The 21,708-nt window shown below is 40.7% G+C and overlaps 1 protein-coding gene across 2 annotated transcripts in view; it reads right to left on the bottom strand.

The window, feature by feature from the left end:
• The window catches only part of FNIP2 (folliculin interacting protein 2), a 142,604-nt gene extending 121,598 nt beyond the window's left edge, over positions 1-21,006 (bottom strand). Inside the window, exon 1 of one of the 2 annotated variants that reach the window (XM_039479128.2) lies at positions 20,697-21,006. In XM_039479128.2, coding sequence (XP_039335062.1) covers positions 20,697-20,803 — 107 coding nt within the window. In that variant the 5' untranslated portion in view covers positions 20,804-21,006. The remainder of the gene's footprint in view (positions 1-20,696) is intronic. The other variant, XM_010338558.3, reaches the window with a different exon arrangement.
• Positions 21,007-21,708: the final 702 nt, after the last annotated feature.

The raw sequence follows: 21,708 nt of genomic DNA on the forward strand, positions 1-21,708 counted from the left end.
ATTCCATGCTCATGGTTAGGAAGAATAAATATCATGAAAATGGCCATACTGCCCAAAGTAATTTATAAATTCAATTCTATCCCCATCAAGCTACAAATGACCTTCTTCATAAAACTGGAAAAAAAACACCTTAAACTTTATATGGAACCTGAAGAGAGACTGCATAGGCAAGACAATCCTAAGCAAAAAGAACAAAGCTGGAGGCATCACACTACCATCTGGCATGTGCCGTGTCGTGTGCTGCACAAGGGTTCAAGGATCAAAGAGGGAACAGTGAGGGATGAAGAAAGACACAGACACAGACATGGAGAAAGCTGGGCCAAGCGGTCTGGGAGGTGAGGATGTCAGTCTCTCTGGCCCTGACCTGTCTCAGTGTACTTTATTTTATATGTTCACAAAGCACATAGCAGAGGGAGGGTACAGTTATTTAGAACAGGATGTGGTTATTATTCTTATACTTCAGTTAACATACTTCAGCTAAAAACTATCTTGCAGCAAGATCAGCGAAAGCTGGTTATCTCTCTAGGCCCGTCTGTTCTCTCCGAGACATATATATCCTCCTCCTGTGGTTTTACTTCCCTAAAGTTCAACCAAAGTTCACAGGAGCCTTTCTGCTGATCCCCCCAGAGGAGGTGTGCTACTCTGGCTCCCTATACTACCTGACTTCAAACTATACTACAAGGCTACAGTAATCAAAACTGCATGGTACTGGTACCAAAACAGAGATATAGACCAATGGAACAGAACAGAGGCCTTGAAGGCAACACAACACATCTACAACCATCTGATCTTTACAAACCAGAGAAAAACAAGCAGTGGGGAAGGATTCTCTGTTTAATAAATGGTGTGGGGAAAACTGGCTAGCCATGCGCAGAAAGCAGAAACCGGACCCCTTCCTGACACCTTACACTAAAATTAACTCCAGGTGGATTAAAGACATAAACATAAGACCTAACACAATAAAAAACCTAGAAGAAAACCTAGGTAAAACCATTCAGGACATAGGCATAGGCAAGGACTTCATGACTAAAACACCAAAAGCACTGGCAACAAATAGACAAATTGACAAATAGTCAAAATAGACAAATGGGATCTAAACTCCAGAGCTTCTATACCAGAAAAGAAACAATCATTAGAGTTAATTGGCAACCAACAGAATGGGAAAAAATTTTTGTAATCTACCCATCTGACAAAGGGCTAATATCCAGAATCTACAAAGAACTAAAATAGATTTACAAGAAAAAAAAAACAAATCCATTCAAAAGTGGGCAAAGGATATGAACAGACAATTTTCAGAAGAAGACATATATGAGGCCAACAAACATGAAAAAATGTTCATCATCACTGGTCATTAGAGAAATGCAAATCAAAACCACATTGACAATACCATCTCACGCCAGTTAGAATGGCGATCATTAAAAAATCTAGAGGCAACAGAGGCTGGAGAGGATGTGGAGAAATAGGAACACTTTTACACTGTTGATGGGAGTGTAAATTAGTTCAACCATTGTGGAAGACAGTGTGGCGATTCCTCAAGAACCTAGAAATAGAAATTCCATTTGACCCAGCAATCTCATTACTGGGTATATATCCAAAGGATTATAAATCATTCTATTACAAAGACACATGCACATGTATGTTCATTGCGGCACTGTTTACAATAGCAAAGACCTGGAACCAACCCAAATGCCCATCAATTATAGACTGGACAAGGAAAATGTGGCACATGTATACCATGGAGTACTATGCAGCCATAAAAAATGATGAGATCGTATCCTTTGTAGGGACATGGATGAATCTGGAAACCATCATTCTCAGCAAACTGACACGAGAACAGAAAATCAAACACTGAATGTTCTCACCCATAGGCAGATGTCGAACAATGAGAACACATGGACACAGGAGCATCACACGCTGGGATCTGTTGGTGGGGCTAAGGGAGAGACAGTGGAGGGTGGGGAGGTTGGGGAGGGGTAACATGGGGAGAAATGCTAGATACAGGTGATGGAAGGATGGAGGCAGCAAACCACATTGCCATGTATGTACCTATGCAACAATCCTGCATGATCTGCACATGTACCCCAGAACCTAAAGTAAAATTAAAAAAAAAAAGAAAATGACCAAAAAAATTCCAACATGCAAGAGAATATAGTTATATAATTACAAATCATAAAAATGTATTTCAGCTATAAATTCAGAGGAGTTTTTTAACTACAAAACAAGGGAACTTGCCATACTCAGGACTAAAAATTGGCTGAGGCGTGATGCAGGAATGAAAAGGTCTGCATTCCACATTTTGTCCTATCCATAAGGGTAACTACCTCTGTAACTTTGGCCAGTGAGCCTTTTTCTATTCTACAAAAGAAATATAACTGCTTTGGAAAAGAAAACCCATGTAAATATCAAGTTTACAGTTAACTTCCTTTTATCATTTATACTTTGAAATACTAGTCTTTGGCACAGAGCAGCACATTTAACCATATGCAGCTTTCTCCACAATTTTTAGAAAACTATGGGAAAAACTGGTTTGTACAACACGTAATTCCGAACTTTGGCATCCTAAACCTCCAAAATCCATAGCTCATTTCTGCTTTGAAATCCCCACTATGTTTTATTGGCTAAACAAATCTTTGTCTTTGCCAAGGAAAATAAATGATTTCAAAAAAAAGGTCTCTGGTTAATTGCCCTCATGGGGGCTTGAAAATACTCTGAACTTTCTCAACAACAGCTAAATCCAAGTTCCTCCCCTCCTACACTTTGGGAAATGGATCAGCTACCTAAAGTCACAGATCTTTCTGTCCCAAGAGTAAAATTCAAAAATCACAGACTTGGGACCCCAAACGCAATGGAGACTCAGAAGATATCTTTCCCACTACTGTTTCCTATTCCCACCCCCACTAAGAAATTACTTCATCTTAGTCAATTAAAGTGACAAATTAAAAGTACAGCATCATGAAGCGAGAATCACAAAAAAGTCATAATAAAGAAACCCTAGATAAAAATTGCAGTGTCTTTGCCTGGTTAATTTGTATGTTTTTAGAAAACGGGGGAAAAGAATCTCACAGAATAAAGGTTGCAAAGGCTGACTACAGGCACCTTTTTCCAAACCAAGCTGTGTTGTTTTGAAAATAAAAACTGCTGTCAACTCTCATTATCATATGAGGACAGGCATAATTTATAGGTGAAATAATTATTTTCAAGTCCTGGGTTTGTTCATTTATTTCAGAACTGACATTCACAAAAATGCAAATGGAAGGAATGAGCTTCTGGCAGCTCCTTGAAGCTGTAATAGCATATGACCTATGCACTGGTAAATCTAGTTTTGTTTTGTTTTGTTTTTTAACTCTGGCCATGAGAAATCAAAATAAGCATTCTTTTATTCATCTGAATCTCCTGTGCAATTAACGCTTTTACTATACAAATTGCATTAGTACACAGATATTTGGTCACTTGTTTTTATGAAGATAAAACAGCATAAAGCCAGTAGAATATTTATCTTGGACACGGAACTGGAGTAGGTCCAGAAAACAAAAGGACAGATAAGCATTTCTCTGGAAGGAGAAATATAAACAGAGTGGTCTTTTCAGCAATGAATGTGAAGACTGAACTTAACATTTTCATAACTGATCCAGACAAGAGACTGGTCATGGGTAGGGCCATCCCTGTAGATGACGGCACCAAAAGTTTTTCTCCAGGTAATTCCCAAGTAAAGGGAATAAACAGTAAGATCTTTCAAGTTTCTAGGAACAAATAAATGGCAAATGAGTTTCAGTCCAGGCAAAGGTCAGGATGGGTTTAGACAAAAAAGATCTTCAAATTATTCTTGTGACAGACCCTAAATTCTAAGTTTTGTTCCATAGAAAGAATTTATTAAAGAGAGTCATCAGCTGGGGAGAGAGGAGGGGACAAGAAAATGCTAAGTAAATCAGATATGACCTCAGAAACAAAATGAGTATTACTTTGCCTTCATATGTAAAACGGTGTGTTTTAAATAAAAATACCTCATACGTTTCTTGGCAGCGCATTTCAAAAGTGTAAACTGGAACTGGTGTGGAAAATTAAACAGAGTCTCTGAAGTTAAAAATACAAAATGAAATAACCCTGTAACTGGCAAGAAAAAAAATGGAGTAAATACAGTAAGCAGTATGGGTAGCGCTGGGCGTGGGGCCTCACACCTGTAATTCTACCACTTCGGGAGACCAAGATGGGAGGATCGCTTGAGCCCAGGAGTTCAAGACCAGCCTTGTCAATATAGCAATACTTCATCTCTTATTAAATTTAAAATGAAAGAAAGAGTGAGAGAGCACAAGAAAGAAAGAGAAAGGGAAAGAAGGAAGGAAGGAAGGCAGGCAGGCAGGCAGGCAGGCATGGGTAAGATAAACATATTTATTAAATTCTAAAATAATGGAGATGTTCTTAAAACTTCAAATTTGGAGACTAACATGTTTTAAAAAAAAAGAAAGGAACTTTATATACTGGCTAACTAACTTACATATTTTTAAGTACTGGGAGTAGCTGAAAACAAATGCAGGTTCAAATAAATGCTTTAAACATCTACCAAGCTCCTACTAATGTACTGCACTTAGTATTATGCTGCACACTACTGGGACAATTTGCTCTCAAGATATAATCTGGTAAAGTATTTGGATAAATAAAAAACAGCTAGTGGAATGTGGTAACTGCCATATAAGAAGAAATATGCTAAAATATACTCAGTAGTTTAGAGCAAGGATCCCCAACCCTTGGGTCACAGACCGGTACCAGACCATGGCCTGTTAGGAACCAGGCCACAAAGCAGGATGTGAGTGGCAGGTAAGTGGGCGTGACCATCTGAGCTCCACCTCTTGTCAGATCAGTGGTGGCATTAGATTCTCATAGGAGCATGAACCCTATTATGAACGGTGCATGCGAGGGATGTAAGCTGCACACTCCTTTTGAGAATCTAATGTCTGATGTTCTGTCACTATCTCCTGTCACCCCCAGATGGGACCATCTAGTTGCAGGAAAACAGGCTAAGGGCTCCCACTGATTCTACATTTGGTGAAGTGTACAGTTACTTCATTAGTTATTATAATGTAATAATAATACAAAGTACACAACAAATGTAATGTGCTTGAATCATCCCAAAACCATCCCCTACTCCACTGTCCATGAAAAAAATTGTCTGCCATGAAACTGTTCCCTGATGCCAAAAAGGTGGGGGACCACTGGTTTAAAGGGAGCAGCATGCCCATTTGGGCAGCTGGCAAAGATAATCAGAGGTAGCATCTCAACTGAGTTTGGAAGAAGGAACAGAATTTCTATAAAAGTTTCTTTGGAGGAGGGAACAGAAAAAGTTAAGTCTTAAAGAGCAAGAGATGGATTTCCTGGGCTCTTTGGCAAACATTGGCTTAATATCTTCTAACAACTACAGCTTCATGAATATCACAACTTGCAGTGTCCAACTGCACCTCAAATTCCACATGTACAAGACCAATTTTTCCTTGTAACTTCCCTATTTCCACTAATTATGCTACCCACATTATTTGGGCTCAAAATTTGGAAGTTCTTTTATATATTATGATTTTATTTATTCTTTTTGTTTATAATTATCTCCCCACCACTTTCACATCCTGCCCAGCTTTCCTCTGAAATGTGACTCATGTACATTCCTCCACCCATACCGGTTAGGTCCCCAAGGAAGGGAAAGCAATGGAAGACATAATAAACCCTTAATTACTTGCAAGCTTTGATGCAAATCTCAGCGTAGTAAGCTGAACTGGTCCAGGCTCTGGAGCTGGATGGGCCCAGATGGAGAATTCCAGCTATGAGGATTTCAGGCCACCCAGAGCCTAGAGCAATATTTCAAATACCTTCTTCCCCTTCCCTGACAAGGCCACACAGGAATCTCTATTTTACTAATCTGATTGTGAAAGGACTCCTGAGAAGGCCAAGCAAAAAAGAGAAAAAGATCAATCCTGCTTGCCTCAGTGCTTCAGGCAGAGTTGGTCTAGATCCACATCCCAAATATTTCTAAGATGAAAAGAAAAGTGGACACTTTGGAACAGAGGGGTAATAAATGAGATACTTCGGAATGAAAGAAGAAGAGAGAACCAATTATTTTATCTGTGAAGGTAACGCCCCTCCCCAACTAAAAACATCTCTGAGGTAAACTTCTGCAGGGAAAATGATGAGTTGGAGGCCCTATGCCTTGTACAGAATGGTTTCTAAATAAATGGAGAGAGAGCACAGGTCTAATACATTATAGCAATGCTTTCACCCCAGGGAAGTTATCTACTGTGGTCTGGTGATTGGACCACAACAATGCTCACCATCAATTGCTAATCTTGACATAATTCTGAAAGGAACTTGCCTCTTAAATAGTATTAAGCATGCTAGCTTAGCATGCTAGCAGGTCATGGCAAGCTCAAGACAACTCACTCTGCTACTGCTGTGTTAAACACAATATTGACTTTAACAGTCCAAGCTGTAAAACTCAATGCTCTGCTGGAGTAAACTAAAGAGCAGCATGGCACAGTGATCAGCTATTAAATCAAAGTCCAGTACAAACTGGATTTGAAGAAAGAAGACAAAATTATGAACAAATTAAAGTGTGGATTTGCACCTACTGGAGCTAGACTGCTTTTTAACAGCCTTGGAGCAAGCAGAGATTGCCCGCTTCCCTGGGCACATTATCTTAACTAGCACCCTCCCCCCACGACACACAATTTCAGGCAGTATTTAGCACTTTGTAGATAAGATTACTGGTCAATTGGGAGCTTTCCGCCACTAGCTTCTGATACAAATGCCTCTCCCCTTTCTCTCCCTTTTTCCAACCCTCTCCCTTTTCTGTTTGTAAAAACATAATTGTGAGCAACTGAATTAGTCGGAGCCTTCAAACACAAACTCCTTTCCTCGCAGTAAGTCAGGAATTTTAGGATCAGCTGCCATAACTGGCTCCTCACACGTGTTTGTGAAATGAATCAAAGAGGCAAGAGAACTGTCAGGAATCTAACTTGAGGAAAAAAACAAAAAACAAAAAAGAAGCTTCTGAAAGGAGATATTTATATATCTGGTAGGTTTACCAAGTATAGATTTTGCCACAGGCTGGAGGGGAAGCTGTAAAGACTGGGAGCATGAAGTTGTCCGCTTGTATGAGTTTTGTTTTTTTCCCTTTGAAGATAACAGAGGTCTGAGATAGGGGAAAGAGAGGGAAGACTGAGGAATACACATATATTCTACTTGCTGATATCATATATCATACACTAAAACTGCACTAACTTGCATCCCAGCACCAAAATTTAAGTTAAGGTCCCTGTGTTTAGCGAGCTGCTCCACCAATCCACTACTCAAAACCACAGTGGCTCCACACTACCTTCAGAGCAGGAACTCCACCTTTTGGTACAGACAAGCTACTTGCCATTTCCCTATGACCTTGAGATCAGCAGAGATTGGATTAATACAGGGAAACAGCTGGAAGGAAAGATAATCTTTAAGTCTCTGAGAGTTATGAGAGTCACTACATATTGAATTTCTAATAGTCGCCAAGCACTATGTGGTAGGATTGATGTGTATTATCTCTAGTCTTCAGACAACCTTGCAAGAAAGGCAACTTTATGCCCATTTTACAGATGAAAAAACTTATTTAGAGAGCACAGTGTGCCCTACATTGTAAGTGGGAGAGTCAGGTTTGAATTCAAAAATGTAAATCCAGGCTGGACGCAGTGGCTTGTGCCTGTAATCCCAGCACCTTGGGGAGGCCAAGATGGGCAGATCACTTGAAGCCAGGAGTTTGAGACCGGACTGGCCAACACGGTGAAACCCCATCTCCACCAAAAAAATACAAAAATTAGCCAGGCATGGAGGCGTGCACCTGTAGTCCCAGCTACTTGGGAGGCTGAAGCGGTAGAGTCACTTGAACCTGGAAGGTGGGGGTTGCAATGAGCTGAGATAGCGTCATTGTACTCATGTTAAAACAAAAACAAAACAAAAGAAACAAAACATGTAAATCCTTAACATAGGCCCTACTCTAATAAGACTCGAAGTATAGACTGGAAATCCTCTCCATCTGCACTTTGGGGTTACCTAAATTTAAAATTTTAAATGAATAATGCTTGCAACGACTTGCACAGTTTGGTCTAAATGTATCTTGCCTCACAATCAGAGAATACTCTGATTTAACAGAAACCGGTCCACTCATTTTAAACTCAGAAACACCTCTAAGGTAAAAAGTTTTTCACCTGTCTGCATTCTACCTATCAGCTCTTTCTCCTCCACAAAGCCTCCCTAACTAGCCCAGACTAAAGAGCCCTCCCTCATCCCTTCCTTTCATCTTAACAGGACTTTAGAGACTTGGTCCTGAACTACTGTTTTATATTATTAATTAGTTTTTCACACACAATATGTATTATTGCATAATTAACAGTAAGCTCCCTAGAAATAGTACTTAGCCGAGGCTAGGGTACAGTGGTACAATCCTGGCTCACTGCAACCTCCACCTCTGGGGTTCAAGCAATTCTCTTGCCTCAGCCTCCCTAGTAAATGGGACTACAGGTGTGCACCACTGCGCCCTGCTAATTATTTTGTATTTTTAGTAGAGACAGGTTTCACCATATTAGTCAGGCTGGTTTTGAGCTTCTGACCTCAAATAATCTGTCTGCCTCGGCCTCCCAAAGTGCTGGGACTACAGGTGTGAGCCTCTGCACCCGGCTAGACTTCATACTTTCTTATAAACTCACAAATCTACCACTGAATTTCATCAAATATTAATCTGCAGAGAGAGAATACAGAGATCTACTAAGAAAGAGCTGACTGACTTCAGTTTGAATTCCCAGGGTCACTAGTTAACCACTCAATCTCAAGCAAGCCTCAAGTGTTCTTCCACCAGTTATAATAAATTTATAATCTATAAATTGGCTAATAAAAATATCTATTATCAAAGGATAACACGAGACATTCGTGAAAGGACTTAAGTAAAAAGCACTTGGTATAGGGGCTAGCAAATGGTAAAGAATATTATTTTTTTTCTTAATGCTAGAAGGGTCTCCCTTAATATGCTTGAGAAATAGCTATTCTAAAAGCATTCTAAAAGATTTCAGGGATGTCATTTACATATATATTCTACAATTATGTCTTCATTAATTAACAAAGTTTACAATATCTTTATAATTATAAATAAATGGCTATTTGTATTATAATAGAATGTTATATTTTTCCTTTTTTTTTTTTTCCTGAGACAGGATCTCACTCTGTCACCCAGGCTGGAGTACAGCAGTGTGATCATGGCTCACTACAGCCTCAACCTGTTGGATTCAAAGGATCCCACCAACTCAGCCCCACAAGTAGCTATAAGCACAGGCATGTGCCTAACTAATTTTTTTTAAAAATTATTTTGTAGAGATGGAGTTTCCTTTTGTTGCCAGACTGGTCTCAAACTCCTGGGCTCAAGAGATCCTTCCACCTCAGTCTCCCAATGTACTGGGATTACAAGCATGAGCCACCATGCCTGGCTTCTAATTTTTATTTTTTGCTCACACATTTTATAGGATATTTATGGTAAGGCATGGCGGCTCATGCTTATAATCCCAGAACTTCAGAGACTCAGGTCGGGGGATCACTTGCACCCAGGAGTTCAAGACTATGCTGGGCAACACAGTGAGACCTCTCGTCTCTACCAAAAAAAAAAAAAAAAAAAAAATTGCTGGGTATCGTGCTGCATGCCTGTCTGTGGTCCTAGCTACTTGGGAGGCTGAGGTGGGAGGATCACTTAAGCCAGGGAGGTAGAGGCTGCACTGAGCTGGATTCCACCACTGTATTCCAGCCTGGGTGACAGAGTAAGAGGCTATCTTAAAAAAAAAAAAAAAAAATTACCCACAATCTCATTAACCCATAATGCCAACTGTGCTTTATTATTTTTCTGTTTTTCTTTGTAGTTCTTGGTCATACATTTGCATATTTTACTAATATGTTTCATCTTAAAGATACCAACTGGTGTTGGTTACTTTCATTTAACACAAACATTTTATATTAACAGTCGTCACAATCGTTTCATTTAACTATGATATTAATATCCTACAAAGTTGACATAATAATTTAGAGACATTCCTGCTACTGGACAATTGTTAAGATCCTTTTTTATTTAACATTATAATGATAATATATAAAGAACATCTTTGTGCACAAACATTTGTTTTTTAAACATTTTCATGCATAAATGTTTTTTTTCTCTTCAATTACTGAGTTAAAAAAGTATGAGCATTTTGAAGTCTGGAAAGCACAGCCAAACTGAGCTGTAAGCGTTTAACAATCTGCACGCATACTGGACTAGACAAGTGATCAACAACTACCCAGAATAAGCTAGGGTCCATGTTTCTCCACCACCCTACCACTGTTTCTTCAGGGTACTTTAAATCATCTTCACTAAACAGCCACTATATGCTATTGGTAGGTGTATAAACAGGTGCAACCTTTCTGGAGTGTAATTTGGCAGAAAATCCATCCTGGGTTCTTATCCTGGAAATACACCTGAGCATATGCATAAGAATCTTCCAACCAGGAAGTTCACCATTTCTAACAATAAAGCGTGAGAGTAAATAATCTATCACTAGAGGACTGGTTAAAATTACAATAGTCCCCTGTTATCCACAGGTGATACCTTTCAAGACTTCCAGTGGATGCCTGAAACAGTGGTTAATGCCAAACTCTGCATATACTATGTTTTTTTCCCATACATACCTATGATAAAGTTTAATTTGTAAATTAGGCACAGTAAGAGATTAACAAATAATAAAATAGAACAATTATGATATAATATAGTCACAGTTATATGAACATGATCTCTTTCTCAGAAAATAGATCATACTATAGTCACCCTCCTTCTCCTTGTGATGATGTGAGATGACAAATGTGATAAGATGAAGTGACAATGGAGATTCCATCATGCTACTCAGAACGGTGTGCAATTCAAAGCTTATGAATTGTTTATTTCTGGTATCTTCTTTCTTCTTTTTTAAATGGTACTGCTCCTTGCAGAGCAGAGCAAACTCAGAGGCAGTGCACCCAGAGTTGGTCCATTTTTGGGATTTTCAACTTAGTATCGTCAGACTGAGGTTGACAGCAGAAAGTGAAACCTCAGATAAGGGAAGACTACCATAGTATGCGTGGCTGCACACTTAAATTACCTGGGGAGGGTTTCAAAAAGACAAACACAAAGCCCCAGCCCAGAACTATTAAATCAAGATCTCTGAGAAGCAGTCTGGGCATTTAAAGCTCTCTAGGTGACTTCAGTGTCTGACCAGGCTTGCAAACTACTGGGTTAAGTATTATACATGCATTTATTCAAAGGAATACAAAGCAATCTTTAGCAAAATGATGAACAGTGTATGCAGCAACTACCATTTTGTCTGAGGGAAATAATTTTTGTCTTGTATTTGCATAGAGTATTTCTAAAAGCATACAAAAGAAACTGGTACAGCAATGGTAGCCTTTGGGAAGAAAGATTGGGGTGTGAAGTAAGAGGCATATATTTCAACATACTTTATATAAACTTTTAACCAGGTATATTTAAAAATAATCTTAAAATCAAATCATAATTTCAGGTATAAGCAATTTATCAGGTACACATGGCACTAAGAAATATATGGCAACCCCACTGCAGGGCCAGTTACCAGTATCCACAGGGTCTTCCATGGAGCCTGCACACTCAGCACCAAGTGGCTACCAGGGATCCATCTCTGCCCTCTGTGCAGGGCAGGGCCAGTAATTCCTGCCACCTCCTCTGCCCTAGCAACTAACTTACTCAGTGTACCATTCTAAAGCAAACAGTCATTGCCTGATATGCTTGGAGAAAATGTTTACTCATGCCTCACCTCCTCACACAGCGTAGGTTACCATTAATGATATGTTACTCTGACACATTCTCTTTAAAGAACATGTCAGATTCATAAATCCATTTCTAAATTAGTTTCTCAAATGGAAAAAAACACATGGAAAGCAGAGATGATTCCATCTTTTTTCTAAAGTGCTTACTTCATTTAACATGCAAATACAGTCTTTGCAGGGTTCAGAATACCAGTATTGTTTTCACAATTAAGTGTACTATTATCTTAAATTTGAGAGAACCAATTTGCTCATTTCATTCCATAATGTATTTCAGTTTTACCAAGCCACACAAGACTCAAATGAATCTAAAAAATATACAGAGAAGAGTTCTACACCAGCAACCCACAGATAACAATTTCATAGCTTCATAAATATTTAAATAGTTTTTCAGTAGGTCATTTCTGACAGCTGTGGGATTTCATAACTGGGTCTCTCATGTATCACTTAAGCAAGTGTCTTTTTAAATGTTTTTTGGGGGGAGGTGAGGGGTGCAGATCAATTAGCCTTTTAGAGCACTTTTACCCTATCGTTTTGATACCAGAAAAACCATTCACTAATATTGACAAAAAGGAGAAAATTTCTTTATCTGTAACAAGATTCATTTTCTAAAATGTCATAATGCATGCTAGAAACATCAAGAAATATTTCAAGAGATCAGATTCTAGAATACTGGAGACTCTTCAAGGATTATCAATGTTCAAAATTGTTGAATGAATGAATGAATTCATTTTTATTAAACACCAACTTCCTGCCAAGCACTGCATTAAAAGCAGAGACACAATGGCAAGGCTGGGATTCAGAACCCTCACAGCCATGCTCTAACTATCAAATGTCTGTTTTCTTGTTTCAATCAGTTATTTCAAATGCATGCTTTAAATTTAAAAGACTTTATGGCATTGAATTTAAAAGGTATTTGTGTTACTATTTCTTAATCATATTTTATGAAAGAACTTGAGTAAATGAGGATAGCTAATGAAGAACTGAATGATAACATACTTTCCCCCCATAACCCCAGAGGTTTTGACTATAAGACAAAAAAAGAAAATGTCCAATTTTCCAGGCATATCAGAAAAAGCTGGCAGTGTGCAGTATTTACAAGTTGTTAAAGGCAGAACCAGTTGGACTGGTGAATTTGCTGCTGCTTCCTAACACATCCTAAATGAACACCTGTTTCATCTCTTGAAGAACGTGCAGGTTAACATCTAACTTGTCTTCAACTTCTGAAGAAAGAGTTGCCATGACAACATGCAACTACCTTTACTGGGAATCAGACTGAGGTCCCCACCAGATATGTAGGTTCTCAATTAGTCCCCCTCGGCTTTTGGGGGATGAATTTCTACTGCCTCAGTGCTCTCTCTCACTTAGATACCCTACATGAATTGATTGTCATTTTCAATTAGACATCAGTACATAACCAAACACCAATCATTTATTTAAAGATATATATCAAATACAGAAATCTCTTATTTATGATTAAAAAGTCTTAGGTGTGGTGATAAAATCATCTTCACAAAGCAATATATAAATCTCTTATAGCACTATGACGCACACAAATTCTAGAGTATAATTACAAATTAAGCAAGTTTACAAGGACAAATAACTAGAAAAATAATTCCTAGAAATGAAAGGCATACAGTTCAGTGGAGAGGAATATGACAATCAGGGATCCAGACTCACACTAATACTAAAATCTTATGTAATAGAAAGAGTACTCTGCTATACAACATTTATCCACAACACTATAGCATTAATGGCTACATTTTATTGCACTTAATATATTGTATTATTCTGGCACAAACAGAAAGTGTAATAAGGAAAAAAAATATGTAGCATGATGCATGAGAAGGCACATTGTCCTTTTCAGAAGTCCATTATAAAGGCAGCTGGACAGATTCTGGCTGAACACAAGTGGGGTGCCAGCCCATCTCCTTCCATCCCCATTCCACCCTCCCATTCAAGCACTGGTTACAAAAGTGTCTGTGTAGCCATGAGTAGTGAGTCATGGATGTTCCATTTACAGATGGGGTGGAGTTGAGGGAAATCACTATTACATGCCCAGTTAGCTGGAAAAGGCCATCCTGTTTTTCCTTTTTCACATAATAATCATTTTTCACAAATCTGAGATAAAGAATGTTTGGTAAGTAGGAACTCACCAAATATTTCAGCACTCTTACAACCAAAGGAAAGACTTACTTTTACAGCCAAGTACAAGATCTCATAGTCCAGGCCTAACAATTCACACTATGCAGCCAGGGGGCTTGTACAATCAGTATAAAACATTTGTTCCTTTTTGCCCACACCAAGAAAAACAGTGGCTGGAGAAATAAAGCACATTACCAGTTCCCAAATCAGATTCACCCACCAGGAGTTCATGCTGGCAGCCAAAGTATTTCATGACTGCAACGACAGTCTTTTATAGCTTCCTTTTCCAAGGAAACACAACGGCAAAGTAGCTTCCTTAAGCTGACCTTGCAGGCAAACCGCAAGAAACGCAACCTAAAGCAAGAAGAAAAACCAGTGCGCTTTTTGGAGCTGAATACTCCATGCATTAAAAGACCACATGCCTCAGACCCTCTCTTAGTACCACCTACCAATTCAAATAATAATGCATAATATGACAAATTCGCATTTCAGAACTTAAAATCATAATACACATTTTAGCTTTTAAAGCATCTAATCCAGGTCTTTTATCCACATTCCTTCAAAACCCAAAGGACAGTGTCAGTCTTTTCTAAACATTTCAAATAAAGCTTGAGCTGCATGCAGCTCCTAAACTGTACTTTGAGACCCCAGGAAGACTACACTGGGATCTGAAGCTCTGGCGAAGCAGTGACCCTGCCAAATTAGTAAACAGTTTGCACATACCTATGTCCTATAATTACTGACATCACCAATTAACTTGGCCTCTGAGGTTTATAATGAATTTAGTGGTTTGTTTCTTTTGTTTTGTTTTTTTGAGACAGAGTCTTCCACTGTTACCCAGGCTGCAGTGCAATGGCACAATCTTGGCTCACTGCAACCTCCGCCTCCCAGGATCATGCATTTCTCCTGCTTCAGCCTCCCAAGTAGCTGAGATTACAGGCACCTGCCACCATGCCCGGCTAATTCTTGCATTTTTATAGAGACGGGGTTTCACTATGTTGGCCAGACTGCTCTCGAACTCCTAACCTCATGATCTGTCTGCCTCGGCCTCCCAAAGTGCTGAGATTACAAGCACGAGCCACTGCGCCCAGCACTGAATTTGGTTTTAAATGCATCCAATTTCATAACAAACATATGACTTAATAATAGGAGCTAACAGTTATTTTGATAAAGAAGGAAAAGTCTATGAAGAAATTTATTCAAATCAGGTTTCTCCACAAACATTATCCTTACTCTACTCCCTCACGGTGTGGAATACACTAAATGCTATTTAAGTTATTTTAAATAATTAAATAATATAATAGTTAAATAATCTAGAATATTTAGGTTTAAAAATAATACAAATCACAAAAGTAGCACAAATTCATTAGAGCAAAATCCAAAAATACCAACCAGAATAAAACACAAAAAATTAAAATAAAATTTTCACCTACCTCTTGGCAACCACTGTTATAATATGTTGGTGTATAGTGTTGCTAGCCCTATTCTGCACATGCATAATCACTCCTATTTTTAAATCTTTTTCACATAAATGTATAACTTGCTTTTACTTTTTAAAACTTATATAAGTTTATGGGGTATAAGTGTCATTTTGTTACACGCATAGATTGTGCAGTGGTGAAGGGTGAAGTCAGGCTATTAAAGTTGCTTTTACTTCTTCTATTGAGAACATTTTTCTGTATTTTGTGTGTCTGTGTATAAAATTATGATTTGGCTGCTACAGAATGTCATCCATTGTGTGACTGTATCATTTTGCTTAACCAATTTCCTTTTTTGCTTGAATGTGATTTTATTCTTGATAATAAAAATTTGCAAATAACTATGAAAAAACCAGCACGCCCTATTTCTACAAATCTTTCTGATGTCCTGTCACCTCAACCAGGTGTGAGTGAGTGCTCGCTGAACATCTTTAACACCCCTTTGAAAACTTAGGATCTCTGTTTCATGACTGACTGCATCAAGGTTAAAAACCCAATACACAAGCAGATACAGTTCACTTCCACTCTGTCTCAAGTCTCTCAACTACAGAAAGAAAACAGCCTCTGAGAAATGGTTCCATTTTCATAAAGCCTCAACAGGAATAATAATGAACTCCATGACCTAAAAAAACGTACTTGGGGCCGGACGAGGTGGCTCACACCTGTAATCCCAGCGCTTTGGGAGACTGAGGTGGGTGGATCATTAGAGGTCAGGAGATTGAGACCAGCCTGGCCAACATGGTGAAACCCTGTCTCTACTAAAAATACAAAAATTCGCCGAGCACCGTGGCCATGTGCCTGTAATCCCAGCTACTTGGGAGGCTGAGGCAGGAGAATTGCTTGAGCCTAAGAGGCAGAAGTTGCAGTGAGCTGAGATCGCGCTACTGCATTCCAGTCTGGGGGACAGAGTGAGATCCTGTCCCAAAAAAAAAAAATTAAAAAGGTATTTGGTAACACTTAAAATCATTTTGTATTGCATGTTATTCTTTTCTAAAGATTTTCAAGCTCATTACTTCCTTACCACAACTCTATTACATGGATTGATGTCATCACTTTACAAATGACAAAGCTTAGGACCAGAAAAACGGAGTCTTGTTGGGTCTCACATCAACATGTTACATGAGGTAGGACTAAATCAATGGCCTCCTCAATTTGTGTTTCAATCGCTTTTAACAGAACTCACAGCATTCAAAGAAACGGTTCCCTTCTTCACCTCTGAAAAATCACTCATCAGTGCATAGTATGTTTCAGGACAAGGAGATGTGATGTAAGGAGTGTGCCAGCAGACCCAAGGCAGCAGGCAAGAGAAATCTCCAGAAAGACTTTTTTAGAATGTAGTCAAAAGAAATCAAAACTGCTATTTATATGTCACATTTTACATTACTGGCATTAAAAATGTTGAGTGTACTAGAACAAAACTGTTTTTTTTCCAAAATATTCTCCACCCTACTTCAGCACAAATCTCATTAGAAATGCTTGCATCTGGAGACTTATTAGTGGAAGGGGAGGAAGCACTTCTGTGTAATTTTCCTCTGGGTAAGGGAAGAGTAAATCACAATCCTGCCCTTAGTCACTCCAAGCACAAGAACAGAAAATAAGTTCTTAATTCTGTGCTTATATAAAAATCTACTCTTTATCAGCATGTATCTCTTTGTTACAGTTTCCAATGTGTTGTCTGCTGTTTATTCATCTCAGTGTATACTCTGTTGTCCTTTACATTGTAAACTCCAGTAGGTGAGATCATGGGTGGCCTGCCTAGATTTATAAAGGTAGAGCACTCGGCCACAAGCACAGAGGTATCAGGTGCTATTTGGTAAGTGGATTAAGTTATATTTATACGAACTCCATAACAGATTAAATTTGTTCTAACAAAAGAGTGGGGATTAGCACTAACTAGGCCATGTGGCCTTAGGTATACTCTTCTCTGGCATTTACACAACTAGCTAATAAGCAGCTGCAATGCCTTCACTTGTGCTTCATATCCCAGATAATACATATGCTTACCTACTTCATTTAACTGCTCCAAAATAAAACATTTGATAGCCCAGGGTCTTTTTACCTCCCTGTTAAACATTTTCGGGGGAGCTACCCCATTAATTTATAAAAGACATGAAGAAAAAAACCAACACAAACAACCTTAAGATAATGCTTCAAACTTGAAACACACATGTAAGTCACTGGGCATACCTTGGCTTGAAAACATCCCGGCCCTAAATCCAAGGTAACCAAGAACATAATTCTATTTTTGACTTGAGTCACTGTACGCATCATTTTTTTTCGTTGTTCCTAATTTATTTTTCTGGTACAAAGCGTTATTCAAATGTAAATACCATAATCATATAGCATTCCTGGCTACTTCTCCCAAGCATATAAGTTTGATCAATCATGATTCCTTTTGTTTTCCTAGCAACCTCTTTCCTCAAAGCTATGAAAAGGGCTTTTTGTTAAGCTCCTAAAGGAAATACTCCAGAAGAAATCTTGACTCTGATGATCCTGTTTTTAGATGAAATGCCAGGAGGCATGAAGTCCTGAAAAGGACCAGTGATACAAACTAGTTATATTGGACAATAGATTTCCTCCCCAGTCAAGTGTGTGAAAACTGGAGGAATGAGAACGGTCATAAACCCAGCAAAGGGACTAGAAGTGCACAAGAGTAAAAAGAGTTACAGCAAGGGCAAAACAATTCTGAGAAGAGAAGTTTAAAATAACCAGTGAAGGTCCATCATGGAAACAGAAAATACACAAACTCTAAAACAAACAAACAAAAAGTTGGATCTTAGATTTTCCCCCATATACACTACAAAACTGCCCAAAAGTCTACCTGAATCCCCAGTGAACTTCCAGTCTCCAGATCTCTGCTCCTTGTGTTGCAGCCTGTATTTAAATACACTAAATACATACAAGTTACATCCTGTAATACAAATTCATGTTAGGAATACTTGATTTTTAATCTAAGGGTTTTACCGTAACTTCTAAAACTCTATTCAACTACAAGGTAGGCTCCCAAGGGCATCTAATGCCCTGCATAAGGTACCTTGTTCCCCCGGAAGTACATACCAGCTCCTATTTGGCAAAATGGGTAAAAGGAAACACAGGTTCACAAATTTTTAGGTAGAGAGAAAAATTTTCCTGGAGGCTTTTCCCAGTCCAGCTACACAGCATCTTAGAGTTAGGCCAGGTAAAAGAGCAAAAGGAAAGACTTGCTTGGGGTCTCCTTGGTCAGTCTGGTGAGCACAGGATGATTTGTTCACATTTTCCAGCATCCTTGCTCACATCTGCTACTTTACTTTCTTTTCCATGGTGACCTGTATCAGGGATACTACTGAAGGGGGGGACCCTTATCAAGTAGGATGTTCAACTGGGATCCCCAAATTCTCCAACAACATCAACCTCAAATACTTGCAGAAAATTCTAATGAGGTCAAAAAAAAAAAAAAAAGATGGTACTTGGCATAATTTTCTGTTCTTCATTGTACACCAATGAGAAGACAGAACACTACTGAAAATGTTCCCACAAGGTGGGAACCAATTTCCCTAACATGGCCCAAAGCCCTAAATATAGCCACAATTTTTTTTTTTTTTCAAATAAACTCAGTTAAACTTGTGGAAAGAGGAAATGATGGTGGGCAACTGGGCAAGGAGAGCACAGAACACAATGACAATGTAACCGCCACTATCTCCTCCTGAATTCAAATGGCTTTAAATGTCCTTGGCAAGAGCTGCCAACGTACACACACCTGTAATACCCCATGCCCCATACGCTCCAGGCTTTGTACCCTTGATGGAGTCTGAGTTACAGAGAGGGAAGGGAAGAAATTACACACCTTGGGTCCGAAGTAACTCTATCATTCTGAGGAGGTCCATGGCATCACTAATACTCAGACTAGCAAAAGGCATAGAATTCCCCACTCAAATTATAAGGCTTGTTAGCCTAAAGAAAACATGAAAAATTAACTTGGGAAGTTTAAAGTCCTCACAATATGCCTTACACACACACACACACACACACACACACACACACATTATTTAATTTTCACGACTACAGAGACTGTTTGAAATGATGGAATTCAAGAAAAGCAAAACCTAGAACATAAAACTTAATCCAGAACTTAGTTCAAAGTTTCACTTAAAACTTTTAAAAGGTTTATTATACTGGGTCTAGATCTGTTTAACAATAAACTGTCTTTGCAAGACATTTTGGGCAAAAAGCACCTCACAGAGTGCTAGAATTGGGAGTTGATGTTCAATTTTAAAATGTGCTGAAAAATTGTTAAAGATAAATTTCTCAAAGGCAATATGGGATATTTTAAGGTATCTTCTAAAGTTAGCCCTTGAAATCAGAATAGCATAGGGATTTTTAAAGACAGTATTCTGTGGTCAAACTGCTTGGGTCAAAACGCTGGCTCTACCACTGACAGGTGTGGATTTCGGGCAAGCCGCCTAAGTTCTCTGCGACTTTAAGTTTCCTCACCTGTAAAATGGGAATCATAATAGCGCCTACCTCACCGCATTGTTAAAAAAGTAAATGAGACGGAAATCAACATAAAGCAAGACAGCAAGCTCTGCATAAATGCTATCAATATTCAAAGGTATGTGTTCGGGAGATCAAATCTATTAAACATACACATCAGCTGTAATCAACTGAAATCTCGGAAATTCCATAATTGCCTCTTACTCCCCCTTTCCACACATCATGCGGCATCAACCTTCCAAATGATGTGGAAATTACATACTTTCATTCATCCGTCTGAGAGCTTGTCATATATGGCAAGAAAGAAGAAAGATGCATTTTTTGTGTGACTGTTGCTCCTTCACAACTTCAAAACACTGTCACGTACACAATAGGTTGAAGCAGCCCTCAAAATGACAGCTCACAGCTTTGCAGGGCCCGCAGAGGCACCCAGGCGGCTCTGCCCGGAAGGGGTTCACCCCAATAACCGGAGCCAAGCGCAGCGCACGCCTGGGAACCCCAAGGAACGCAAGAGAACTCTGAAAGGGGGAAGGACCCCGGGCAGTGGAGAGAGGGGAAGAAGGGTCGCGGAAGGTCCGGAGCCACGCTCGGATGCGGCGCGTCCACGCCGACCAGCCCGGGACCGGGTGCCGGCGAAGGGCAGCGCCGTCCCGGGCAGCCCCTTCCCGGTCCCCTCCCCGTCCCATCCCCGGCGAGCACCGAAGCCAACTCCGGTCCGCGCCAGACGCGCCCCCGGCGCCCCCTCACCTAAAGGCGGGTCCTTCCTTGGGAGCCCTGCCCTGGGCAGACGCCGCCGCCGAGCTGCCGCCGCTGCCCCTTTTGTTGAAGAGCTTCTGGAGCAGGGTCGGGGCCATGATGCCGCCGCCGCAGCTCCGGCCGTGGAGCTCGTGGGGCCGGCGGCTCAGCGCGCAGCCGGGGGCGGCGGCGGCGGCGGCGGGGCCATGGCGGCGGCGCGGCCGCCCAGCCTTGCGGGAGCGCGGGGCCGCTGCGGCTGAGTAACTCTGCTGGGCGCCGGGGCCGCCGGCTGCGGGTCATATGACCGGGCCGGCCCGCCGCCGCCTCGCGCGCTGACAGTTATCTCCTGCGGGAGGAGCCCGCAGCCCCGCGGCGGCGCGGGAGGAGCGCGGAGGCCCCGGCGGCGGCCATTGGCCCGGCGGCCGCCCGCCCCGGGCTCACGTAACCCCGGCGGGAGGCGGGAGGCGCGGCCCGGAGCGGGCGGGCGGCCCGGTGACTCCGGCACGCGGGGGCCGGGGCCGGGGGCGGCGCGGCGCTTAAAGGGGCCCGGGGGGCGGGGGCGGCCGCCGGGACGCAGCTCCGCGAGCGGCGTGGGGTTCCCCCGGGGCCTTCGCTCTGCCGCACGTGGAGCGTGCAGCTAGGCCGATCTTTGTTCTTTAAAGACAAAGCCCCTGAACTTGGGTCCTCGCTTTGTTCAGGTGCAGGAGCCCGCTCACGGAAGGCGAGTGCTGGGGGACGGGGCTTGGCACGCGCGGTGGCCGCTTCGGGGCGGCTGCGACTTGAATCACACAGCAACCCAGGGTTGGGGCAGGTTCCTTCCATATCCAGATTCGATTCCTGCAGGCTTTCACAGAATTTAAACTGCTTATCCAAATCATTTGTTCTGTTTGGCGTCTTGGGCCACCATACCACGGTTATATAAGAAGTTGCGTTTGGAATGTGAAGCTCCCCCTTTAAAACACACACACACACGGAACTCTACACAGATTTAGAAACTTAAACTATTTCATAAGAAGGGATTGTT

Source organism: Saimiri boliviensis, chromosome 3 (genome assembly GCF_048565385.1).
Source record: "Saimiri boliviensis isolate mSaiBol1 chromosome 3, mSaiBol1.pri, whole genome shotgun sequence".
Lineage (NCBI taxonomy): Eukaryota > Metazoa > Chordata > Mammalia > Primates > Cebidae > Saimiri > Saimiri boliviensis.